General features: G+C 42.4%; 1 protein-coding gene across 10 annotated transcripts in view; it reads left to right on the top strand.

The window, feature by feature from the left end:
• LOC129695115 (microtubule-associated serine/threonine-protein kinase 4-like) overlaps positions 1-12,884 on the top strand; it is a 462,908-nt gene that overhangs the window by 312,192 nt on the left and 137,832 nt on the right. For all 10 annotated transcript variants that reach the window (XM_055631871.1, XM_055631863.1, XM_055631890.1 and 7 more), the window contains one exon: positions 5,285-5,373. In XM_055631871.1, coding sequence (XP_055487846.1) covers positions 5,285-5,373 — 89 coding nt within the window. The remainder of the gene's footprint in view (positions 1-5,284; positions 5,374-12,884) is intronic.

The raw sequence follows: 12,884 nt of genomic DNA, 5'->3' as shown, positions 1-12,884 counted from the left end.
TAATTCTTGAACTTTAAAGTGGAAACAGATATTGTCAAGATTATATGACCTTTGTAAATACTCAAAGTTGATTATATTTTGAAATATTGCAGGTGTGAATTTCAATCAGGGGCATTTTTGGGTCTGGGGGGTTTATTATGTTGAGCAGTGATTATGAAGGCTGTGATTGTCAGTGCATTTCGCACTAAGATCAATTTCATGAAAAATCACAATTTTCAATGATTCAACTGATTTACCCTGATTATCCACCATGACGGCAATTTCATGATCACCATCTTAATCCATCTATGCGTGGAGCACTTGTCATTTTATAATGTGTTGCTAGTTAATGTCAAAAGTTGGATTGCTGCTGCTGCTGCCACCTTAAAAACACTGGGTTCAGGGAACACTGGTCCTGTCCCACTGTACAAGAATTCTCTCGAGTTTCCCCTGGTTCGAACTGGGAGAATTACGGTAATAGCTGCTCGTAGGTACTCGGGGCTCTCGTGGACATTTTTCAACATGTTGAAAAAACTTTGCGAGCTTACCGCGTTTCCCGAGTACCTGCCGTTAGCGTTATGAGCCGCTAAGAGACGTCCCCGAGCTCCGACGTACCCGCTACGTTCATTCTACGTTCTTACCACGAGTTTGATTTATTTTTTAAACTCGGGAGAGCTCTTCGCTATAGGCCCTTAAGGCTATTTTTATAGTGGGACAGGCCCTTCAGGCTATATTTGCTTCAAGAGTCACGTCAAGAGTGTTTTATTGTCATATGTCCAAGCTAAGACAATAAAATTCTTGCTTGCTGCAGCACAACAGAATATGTAAACATATTACATAACGGGAGAAAAAAAGTTCACTGTGTGTATATACACATGCACACATACTTAATAAATCGCAAATATAGTGCAATAATAATAATAATAGTCTGTTGTAGCTCAGAGCTTATGTGTTGTCGTGTTTAATAGCCTGAAGGCTGTGGGGAAGAAGCTGGTCCTGAACCTGGACGTTACAGGTTTCAGGCTCCTGAACCTTCTTCCAGATGCAAAGGTGAAATGAGTGTGTGGCCAAGATGGTGTGATTCTTTGAAGATGTTGACTGCCTTTTTGAGGCAGCGACTGTGATAGATCCCTTCGATGGTGGGGAGGTCAGAGCCGGTGATGGACTGGGCAGTGGGCACAACTTTTTGCCGTCTTTTCCGCTCCACTTTGGTGGCATTATCAACAATTCACCATGTTCAGTTTAGAGATGCAGCGTGGAACCAGGCCCTTCGGCCCACCGAGGCCACACCAACCAGCGATTTCCCCCCCAACCCCACCAACCACACTAACACCATCCTACACACACTAGGGACAATTTACCCTTACACCAAGTCAATCCAACCTACAAACCTTTGGAGTGTGGGAGGAAACCGGGCATGGACAGAAATCCACGCGGTCATCACGGGGAGAACGTACAAACTCCATATAGAGTGCCGCCAATTTTGGATTCCCATGTGTGCTCATTAGCACCTTCCACAAACTTGATGGTAGTGAGCACTAACCTCACTTCAGTCCTCACTTTTGATCAACAGTCAAAAAGATAAAATAAAAATAAATAAAATGAGAACCCTTGTGCAAGTCAGAATTTACGTTGTCGTGATTACCATCCTCTTCCCCTGCCCTAAATACCTCACTGAGTCTCAGGAAGGAACTCGACCTGAAACGTCACCTATCCACGTTCTCCACAGATGCTGCCTGACCCGCTGAGTTACTCCAGCACTCTGTGAAACGTCACCTGTCCATGTTCTCCAGAGATGCTGCCTGACCCGCTGAGTTACTCCAGCACTCTGTGAAACGTCACCTGTCCATGTTCTCCAGAGATGCTACCTGACCCGCTGAGTTACTGCAGCGCTCTGTGTCCATCACTGAGTGTACTAACTGTCTCAGCGGTAACGTCCAGAGCACTTTCTGCAGCGCATGGCCCTCTGGGAAAACACTGCCGCCATTGAGAACTAATTTCTGATCTAAACTTGAGCGGTTATACAGTGTTGTGGAAATTACAAACTGCCTTGATTGCACTGGGGACTGAAAACCGAATTGTTTACGTGTGAGAGTTTAAGTTGTAGGTGCAGAATTAGGCCATTCGGCCCATCAAGTCTTCTCCGCCATTCAATCATGGCTGATCCTTATTCCCCTCTCAACCCCATTCTCCTGCTTTCTCCCCATAACCCCTGAATAGCTTAGTTGCCTATTGTGTAAGTCAGGGAGTGTCTACACTCGATCGCTTTTGCCACATCTGTGCCTCTGCGGAGATCCTCAGTTGATGGCTCTCCACCGCATGTCAGTAGGTGGGCCATTGTCTGTACCTCTCCACAGTTGCATTTGTCAGAGTCCGAGAAGCCCCGCTCTTTCAGGTTGAGTCCGCACCGTCCCACTCGGAGGCGGATTAGGGCTTTCCAGGTCGTATAAGGCAGGTGTTGTCCTGGTGCCATCTGTTTGTTTGGTTTTGGTGCCTGGTTGGTTTTGGTGTCCACAGTGAAAATACTGGAAAACAAAACAGGAAAATCTGTGGAAGGAGAGAGTCGCATTTTGCGTTTATTAGTAGATTGAATCCATATTTTTACTTTGAAATTGGTGCCATTCATTCATGAATGAATGAAGAAGTTTATTGGCCAAGTATTCACATACAAGGAATTTGACGGTGCTCCGCCCGCAAGTGACAACATGACATATGACATACAGTGACAGTTAGGAATGACACATAAAACATTAATAATAAAACATAATTGATTAAACATGTGAATTAAATAAAATATCAGAGTGAAAGGAGGCTACAGACTTTTGGTTATTGAGTAGAGCTACTGCTTGTGGAAAAAAAATGTTTTTATGTTGGGAGAAAGGAAACTTGGATTTTAACAATTTTTTAAAGAAGTTTAGACCATCCCAGAGCTAATGAGAAAATTTATTTTTATTGTTCTGTTGTGCACATGGAAACTGTCTGAAATGTCTTCCCCTGTAATGTTTGATGACAATTATTAGGCTTTGATTTGTCCAGATCCTAAACCGTGAAGATTTTAAATAGGTTTTGATCGGTTTCCCAGTAAATATGTATGATTATAGGGAGAAGGCTAGAGAATGCTGATGAAACATGCGAGTAGACAAAAATGCTGGAGAAACTCAGCGGGTGAGGCAGCATCTATGGAGCGAAGGAATAGGTGATGTTTCGGGTCCAGGCCCTTCTTCAGACTGACGTGGGGAGGGGAGTGGAGAAAAAGAAAGGAAGAGCCGGAGACAGTGGGTTGTGGGAGAGCTGGGAATGGGAGGGGAAGGAGGGAGAAACCAAGGACTACCTGAAATTGGAGGTCAATGTTCATATCGCTGGGGTGTAAACTATTCAAGCGAAATATGAGGTGCTGCTCCTCCAATTTGCGGTGGGACTCACTCTGGCCATGGAGGAGGCCCAGGACAGAAAGGTCGGTGGTTTTACAGATAGTGAAGATTGTTGTGAAAAATTGCAGCAGGATCTGGATCAATTGGCCAGGTGGGCCGAGGAATTGTTGATGGCATTTAATGGTGGAGTCGCAGGTAGATCGGGTGGTCAAAAAGGCTTTTGGCACTGGGTATTGAGTATAGAAATGTGTAAGAAGGAACTGGTTTAAACCGAAAGTAGACGCAAAAAGCTGGAGTAACTCAGCGGGACAGGCAGCATCCCTGGAAAGAAGGAATGGATGACGTTTTGGGTCGTGCCAGTCTGTAAAAGGATCTCGACCCGAAACGTCAACCATTCCTTCTCCCCATAGATGCTGCCTGTCCCGCTGAGCACTCCAGCATTTTGTGTCCACGTTAACCAGGATTGAATGACAGAGTAGACTTAATGGGCCGAATGGCGTCATTCTGCTCCTACCTGTGTCTTATGGGTCTTATGTGTCTACCTGTGTCTTATGACACTCATTGATGTTATCTAATTCAAATAGTAGCCTGGATGTAGGGGGTAAGTTGCAGCAGGAGTTAAAACTGGCATGTAACAAAGGTAATGCCACTGTGGTGATGGGGGATTTCAATATGCAGGTAGACTGGGAAAATCAGGTTGGTTCTGGACCCCAAGAAAGAGAGTTTGTAGAATGCCTCCGAGATGGATTCTTAAAGCAGCTTGTAATGGAGCTGACCAGAGAAAAGGCAATTCTGGATTTAGTGTTGTCCAATGAACCAGATATAATAAGAGAACTCGAGGTAAAGGAACCACTTGGAGGTAGTGATCATAATATGATTAGTTTTTATCTGCAATTTGAGAAGGAGAAGGTTAAATCGGAAGTGTCAGTGATGCAGTTGAACAAAGGGGACTATGAAGGCATGAGAGGGGAGCTGGTCAAGGTAGACTGGAAAGGGATCCTAGCAGGAATGACGGTGGAACAGCAATGGCAGGAATTTCTGGGCATAATCTGGAAGACGCAGGATCATTTCATTCCAAAAAGGAAGAAATATTCCAAGGGGAGTAGGAGGCAACCGTGGCTGACAAAAGAAGTTAGGGATAGAATAAAACTAAAAGAAAAGATGTATAACACAGCAAAGAGTAGCCGGAAGCCAGAGGATTGGGAAACTTTCATAGGACAACAGAAGGAAACAAAATGGGCAATACGGGCTGAAAAGATGAAGTACGAGGGGAAGCTGGCCAGGAATATAAAGAAGGACAGTAAAAGCTTCTTTAGATATGTTAGGGAAAAAGAGTAGCAAAGTCAAATGTGGATCCCTTGAAGGCAGACACGGGTGAAATTATTATGGGCAACAAGGAAATGGCAGAAGAGTTGAATAGGTACTTCGGATCTGTCTTCACTAAGGAAGACACAAACAATCTCCCAGAAGTACTGGAGGACAGAGGATCTAAGGGGGCAGAGGAACTGAAATAAATGTTAATTAGGAGATAAATAGTACTGGGTAGGCTAATGGGACTGAAGGATGATAAATCCCCTGGACCTGATGGTCTGCATCCCAGGGTCCTCAGGTAGGTGGCTCTAGAAATAGTGGACACATTGGTGATCATTTTCCAATGTTCAATAGATTCAGGATCAGTTCCTGTGGATTGGAGGATAGCTAATGTTATCCCACTTTTCAAGAAAGGAGCGAGTGAGAAAACGGGGAATTACAGATTGGAATTACAGTGGAGGACAAATCACTGGCGCGGGTTATTGATAGGGCTCGAAGGGCTGAATGGCCTCCTGTACCTATTTTCTATGTTTCTGTGTTTTTATGGGGATGTATAAACTGGTAAATAACAAAGTACTGTACTGTGTAAAAGTAACCATTTGTTTTCTCTCTTTTATACTCAGTTGCCGCACCAACAACAGGAAAAGTCTGATCGGAAGCAATCAGTCGACCGCCCTTCCGTGTCCTCACTCACCTCTCCCTGCTCATTCAGGTAAGGCATCGCTGCTGCCTGGTCAGCCTTTCACCCCATTCAAATCAGTGTGGTGCTTTACATTGCGTTAATTAATATGCCCAGAGTGCTTCCAATAGCTCTGGGCTTGATGTCACTGTTCTTTTGCTCAGTCTGTCCATTCATGCAGATGACAACACTGTAATCTATGCCCCTTGAAACAAATGTGGAGAGCTAAAGTAAGAAGAAAAATACATAAAGAGCTGGAGGGTGGCACGGTGGTGCAGCGGTAGAGTTGTTGCCTCACAGCGCCAGCGACTCGGGTTCGATCCTGACTTCGGGTGCTGCCTGTATGGAGTTTGTACGTTCTCCCCGTGATCTGCGTGGGTTTACTCCGGGATCTCCGGTTTCCTCCTATACTCCAAAGGCGTACCGGTTTGTAGGTTAATAGGCTTGGTATAATTGTCCCTAGTGTGTGTGGGATAGTGTGAGTGCGCGGGGATTGCTGTTCGGCGCGGACTCGATGGACCGAATGGTATGTTTCCACACTATATCTCTAAACTAAACTAAACTAAACACAGCAGGTCAGGCAGCCTATATTCATTCGCTCCATAGATGCTGCCTCACCCGCTGAGTTTCTCAAGCATTTTTGTCTACCTTCGATTTTTCCAGCATCCGCAGTTCTTTCTTAAACATATAGAAACATAGAAACATAGAAATTAGGTGCAGGAGTCGTCCATTCGGCCCTTCGAGCCTGCACCGCCATTCAATATGATCATGGCTGATCATCCAACTCAGTATCCCGTACCTGCCTTCTCTCCATACCCTTTGATCCCCTTAGTCACAAGGGCCACATCTAACTGCCTCTTAAATATAGCCAATGAACTGGCCTCAACTACCCTCTGTGGCAGAGAGTTCCAGAGATTCACCACTCTCTGTGTGAAAAAAGTTTTTCTCATCTCAGTTTTAAAGGATTTCCCCCTTATCCTTAAGTTGTGACCCCTTGTCCTGGACTTCCCCAACATCGGGAACAATCTTCCTGCATCTAGCCTGTCCAACCCTTAAGAATTTTGTAAGTTTCTATAAGATCCCCTCTCAATCTTCTAAATTCTAGAGAGTATAAACCAAGTCTATCCAGTCTTTCTTCATAAGACAGTCCTGACATCCCAGGAATCAGTCTGGTGAATCTTCTCTGCACTCCCTCTATGGCAATAATGTCCTTCCTCAGATTTGGAGACCAAAACTGTACGCAATACTCCAGGTGTGGTCTCACCAAGACCCTGTACAACTGCAGTAGAACCTCTCTGCTCCTATACTCAAATCCTTTTGCTATGAAAGCTAACATACCATTCGCTTTCTTCACTGCCTGCTGCACCTGCATGTCTACTTTCAATGACTGGTGTATCATGACACCCAGGTCTCGCTGCATCTCCCCTTTTCCTAATCGGCCACCATTTAGATAATAGTCTGCTTTCCTGTTTTTGCCACCAAAATGGATAACCTCACATTTATCCACATTATACTGCATCTTCCAAACATTTGCCCACTCACCCAGCCTATCCAAGTCACCTTGCAGTCTCCTAGCATCCTCCTCACAGCTAACACTGCCCCCCAGCGTAGTGTCATCCGCAAACTTGGAGATATTGCCTTCGATTCCCTCATCCAGATCATTAATATATATTGTAAATAGCCGGGGTCCCAGCACTGAGCCTTGCGGTACCCCACTAGTCACTGCCTGCCATTGTGAAAAGGACCCGTTTACTCCTACTCTTTGCTTCCTGTTTGCCAGCCAGTTCTCTATCCACATCAATATTGAACCCCCAATGCCGTGTGCTTTAAGTTTGTATACTAATCTCTTATGTGGGACCTTGTCGAAAGCCTTCTGGAAGTCTAGATACACCACATCCACTGGTTCTCCCCTATCCACGCTACTAGTTACATCCTCGAAAAATTCTATAAGATTCGTCAGACATGATTTACCTTTCGTAAATCCATGCTGACTTTGTCCAATGATTTCACCACTTTCCAAATGTGCTGCTATCCCATCTTTAATAACTGACTCTAGCAGTTTCCCCACTACCGATGTTAGATTAACTGGTCTGTAATTCCCCGTTTTCTCTCTCTCCCTCCCTTCTTAAAAAGTGGGGTTACGTTTGCTACCCGCCAATCCTCAGGAACTACTCCAGAATCTAAAGAGTTTTGAAAGATTATTACTAATGCATCCACTATTTCTGGAGCTACTTCCTTAAGTAGTCTGGGATGCAGCCTATCTGGCCCTGGGGATTATCGGCCTTTAATCCATTCAATTTACCCAACACCACTTCCCGAATAATACTCCACCACTGCATATACTTATCCATGTTCTCCAGAGATGCTGTATGACCCACTGAGTTACTCCAACTCTTTGTGTCTTTTTCTATAAACCAGCAACTGCAGTTCCTTGTATATTCCTCAGCTAAAATAATGGCGTATTAAAAAATTTATGGAAAACCATTGCCTCGACAAACTGATATTTCAGAAGTCAGGAATCTTTAACTATTGAAGATTAAAACATTTGAAGTCATAAATGTGTCTCTGTTATTTCTTGATTTTTGCTCTTAAATCATCATTGACAGTTTTATTCTGATTCCCACAATTCCAGTACATCTATCTCTCAAAATATGCTCAACTGTTTGGCTTTGAATTTTTAAAGTCTTAGCCTTGCAATGGTGGTGTCATTCTATTGAGACAGAGCCACAGATTAGATGGGATAAAGTGGTAAAGGAAGACGATCTTCCTCTTCAGATTAATATAAATGATTCCACTGGGGTTTAGGTGACTCAGCAGTAGATTTGCTGCCCTACTGCTCCAGAGACCCAGGTTCGATCCTGACTAGGGATGCTGCCTGTACGGAGTTCGTACGTTCTCCCCGTGACCTGCGTGGGTTTTCCCCGTATGCACCACTTTCCTGTCACACTCTAAAGACGTCACAAAGGAAGACACAAACAATTTCCCGGAAAAACAAAGGGTCCGGAGGAACTGAAGTGAATCCACATTAGTCAGGAAATTGTGTTAGTTAAACTCTTGGGACTGAAGGCAGATAAATTCCCTGGCCCTGATGGTCTGCATCCCAGAGTACTCAAGGAGGTGGCTCTAGAAATCGTGGGTGCATTGGTGATCATTGTCCAATGTTCTCTCGACTCTGGATCAGTTCCTGTGGACTGGAGGGTAGCCAATGTAATCCCACATTTTAAGAAAGGAGGGAGAGATAAAACGGGGAATTATAAACCAGTTGGCCTTACATCGGTGGTGGGGAAGATGCTTGAGTCGATTATTAAAGATGTTATAGCAGCGCATTTGGAAAGCAGTGACTGGATCGGTCAAAGTCAGCATGGAATATTTCTGGAATTTTTTTTATTTATTTTTTTTATTTTATTTTTATTAGCAGTACAGTAAATTACATTAATACATCGCATATATCTTATTACATTATGTTGTACCACTTCATTTTTTGAGCTTTAAAAAAGATAGAAATAAAAGAAGTAAGGAAAGTAAGCAAGAATCGTGAAGGTGCAGGAAAGTGTTGGGAGAAGAGAGCCCCTTAGGGAAGGAATTAGAGAAGGAAGTAAAGAAAAGAAATAAGACCCTAGAAAGAGAAGAAAAAAAAGAAGAAAGGAAAATCAATCGCTCTATTGTAACACAAAACTCCGCAAAAAAGGATATACCAACCGTGTTTTTATTAAAAATTTATTTTATACCCCCCCGTTACCAGATCCTGGTAGCCTTTATGTTTTAACTTATTATTGCACCTTATGCTTGTAATAGTTCCATAAATGCAGACCACGTCTTTTGGAAGTGATCTGCTTTGCCTGCTAGGAGGAGTCTCATCTCTTCCAAGTGTAGTGTTTCGAACATGTTTGAAATCCACATTTTTGTTGTTGGTATTGGAGCATTTTTCCAAAATTTGAGTATAAGCTTTTTTCCCATTATTAGCCCATAATTAAGTAAGTTCTTTTGAAACATATTTAATTCTGGGTTACCTTCCGATATTCCAAAAATGATCCATTCTGCTTTGGGTAGTAGTTTTGTTTTAAATAATTTTGTGAAGATTTCAAATATTTAGTTCCAGAATTTTTGAATTTTTATACAGAAAACAAAAGAGTGTGCTATGTTAGCTTCTTGTGACTGATATTTATCACAAATGGGTGAGACATTGGGGAAAAGTTTATTTATTTTAGTTTTTGAATAATATAGTCTATGTAATGTTTTATATTGGATTAGAGTATGTCGTACGTTGATCGAGCATTTATGCACATATAATAAGTGTTTATCCCAGCTCTCTTTTGAAATTTTTATAGCTAGTTCTTGTTCCCAGTCTCTTCTAATATTATCGGTTGTAGGTATTTCTACATTCAAAATAATATTATATAAGTATGATATTAGATTTGCTGATTCAGCCTTTATCTTCATGGCTTTATCTTCATCAGTTGGATCTTTAGCATTATCTATATCTAGTTGTCTGATTTGTTCTTCTTTGTTCATTTTTATTATTTTTGTTTTGAAAAGCTTGATACGAGATAATGACTCCTCTAATAAATGCTTTGAAGGATTCCCATAATAAAGTAGGCAAAATATCTGGTGTATCATTTATCTCAAAAAATAGATCCATTTGTTTTTTTAGATATATACTCCCTTGTGGGTCTTTCAAAATTTGCGAGTTAAACCTCCAGAACGATTTGTTCGTAGAGATTCCTTCCAGTTTTAAAACAAAAGATAGCGGGGAATGATCTGAAATCGTATTAGTGTGGTATTTAGGGTTAAGAGTATAAGGGATTAGTTTTGAATCCACTAGGAAATAGTCTATACGTGAGTATGTTTTATGCACCATTGAATAAAACGAGTATTCCCTTCCAGTCGGGTTCGCGATCCTCCAAACGTCTGCTATATTTGTATTTTTTATATATGTATTTAAGAGTTCACTAGTTTTAGATTTCATATTACCTCTTTGTTTTTGCATTGTTTTATCTAAGTACGGATCTAAAGCACAGTTGAAGTCTCCTCCAATTATAACATTTTGGTAGTTAAATTCTGCGATTTTATTCAGAATTTTATTTAAAAATTGAGGATTATCAAAATTGGGCGCATACATGTTTACCAAAGTGATTGGCGTAGCATAAATCTCTCCTGTGACTATAAGGTATCTCCCTTCCTTATCTGATATAATATTCTTTGATTTGAATGGTATTCCTTTGCGAATAATAATTGCGGTGCCTCTGGATTTCGATGTATATGAGGAGTGAAATGTTTGGCCTATCCATTTCGTCCTCAATCTCATCTGGTCTTGATGTTTAAGGTGCGTTTCTTGTAGAAAAGAAATGTCCGTGTTATATGATTTCAACTGAGCTAGTATTTTGCCCCTTTTAATTGGTTCATTAATACCCCTTATATTCCAGCTACATAGTGTGATTCCTCCCATTTTCTTTTGTTTATCATCTTGCATTTTCTCTGATTTTAGTACCTTTATTTATTACGGTGCATCCGTAGCTCAGGACTCTGGATAGTTGGGGGGCGTTTATATTATTAACTTCCTTGGTATATCCCTTTTGCGATTTTCCTTGAAAAAAAACACATAATCACACATATAGTGATAAAAAAAAAATTGAAGTGGAAATTGAAGTGGCAAATCGAATACTGAGATTTAAGCCAAGAGCACAAGCAGACCCAGCCCACCCACGACAGATCATAGTCAAACTTCGGGACATTTCAGCACTTGAAGAGCTGATGAAAAAAATCAAATATGGAGTGAAGATGACCTTTGGAAAAGACACTATCAAACTCCTTCGGGATTATCCCTTTGAGATCGTTCAAAAGAGAAGAAAGTTTGAACAGACAAGACAGATTCTCTATGGAGTCAAAGATGTTAGATGTGGCGTTTTTTATCCGGCCACAATTTCTGGAATTTTTTGAGGATGTAACAAGTAGTATGTGGTGTATCAGGACTTTCAAAAAGCCTTTGACAAGGTCCCACACAAGAGATTAGTGTGCAAAATTAGAGCACATGGTATTGGGGGCAGGGTATTGAGAACTGGTTGGCAGCAGGAAGCAACGAGTAGGAATTAACGGGTCCTTTTCAGAATGACAGGCAGTGACTAGTGGGGTGCCGCAAGGCTTGGTGCTGGGACCCCAGTTATTTACAATGTTTATTAACAATTTAGACGAGGGAATTCAATGTGACATCTCCACGTTTGTGGATGAAACAAAAGCTGGGTGGCAGTTTGAGCTGCGAGCAGGATGCTATGAGGCTGCAGGGTGACTTGGAGAGGTTGGGTGAGTGGGCAGATGCATGGCAGATGCAGTATAATGTGGATAAATGTGAGGTTATCCACTTTGGTGGCAAGAACAGGAAGGCAGATTATTATCTGAATGATAATAATCTGAATCAGATTCGGAAATGGGGAGGTGCAACGAGACCAGGATGTGCTTGTACATCAGTCACTGAAAATAAGCATGCAGGTACAACACGCAGTGAAGAAAGCTAATGGCATGTTGACCTTCATTGCGAGAGGATTTGAAGTTAGGAATAAGGAGGTCCTACTGCAGGGCCCAGGTGAGACCGCACCTGGAGTATTGTGTGCTTGGTCTCCTAATTTGAGGGAGCGCAGTGTAGGTTCACCAGGTTAATTCCCAGGATGGCGGGACTGACATATGATGAAAGAATTGGTCGACTGGTCTTGTATTCACTGGAATTTAGAAGGATGAGAGGAGATCTCATAGAAACATATAAAATTCTTAAAGGATTGGACAGGCTAGATGCAGGAAAAATGTTCCCAATGTTTGGGGGAGTCCAGAACCAGGGGTCACAGTTTAACAATAAGGGGTAGGCCATTAAGGACTGAGATGAGGAAAAACATTTTCACCCAGAGAGTTGTGAATCTGTGGAATTCTCTGCCACAGAAGGCATTGGAGGCCAATTCACTGAATGTTTTCAAGAGGGAGTTAGATATAGCTCTTCGGGTTAAAGGAATCAAGGGATATGGGGAGAAAGCTGGAACGGGGTACTGATTTTAGATGATCAGCCATGATCGTATTGAATGAATTGAGGAAATTCAGAGTGTCTCCGAGGATCCTCCAGTGCTTCTACGCAGCGGCGGTGGAAAGCATCTTGTCCGGGAACATTACCATCTGGTTCGGGAATTGCTCTGCCAAGGACAAGAAGGCTCTGCAGAGAGTAGTGCGTTCGGCTGAACGCACTATGGGAACTTCACTCACCCCCCTGCAGGAACTATACAACAGGAGGTGCAACTCCAGAGCAAACAAAATCATGAGGGACCTCTTCCACCCCTGCAACGGACTGTTCCAGCCGCTACGGTCAGGCAAACGCCTCCGTTGTCACGCAGTGAGAACAGAGAGGTTGAGAAGGAGTTTCTTCCCAGAGGCAATTCGGACTGTAAACGCCTTTCTCACCAGGGACTAACTGTACAGAACGTTTTTCCTTCTATTATTTATTATGTAAAATAATATGTGTGTTATGATTGTGTTTATAATTTGTTTGGTTGTTTTGTTGTTCCGCGAGC

Source organism: Leucoraja erinacea, chromosome 3, assembly GCF_028641065.1.
Source record: "Leucoraja erinacea ecotype New England chromosome 3, Leri_hhj_1, whole genome shotgun sequence".
Classification (NCBI taxonomy): Eukaryota; Metazoa; Chordata; class Chondrichthyes; order Rajiformes; family Rajidae; genus Leucoraja; species Leucoraja erinaceus.
This window is presented reverse-complemented; position numbering and strand designations above follow the sequence as displayed.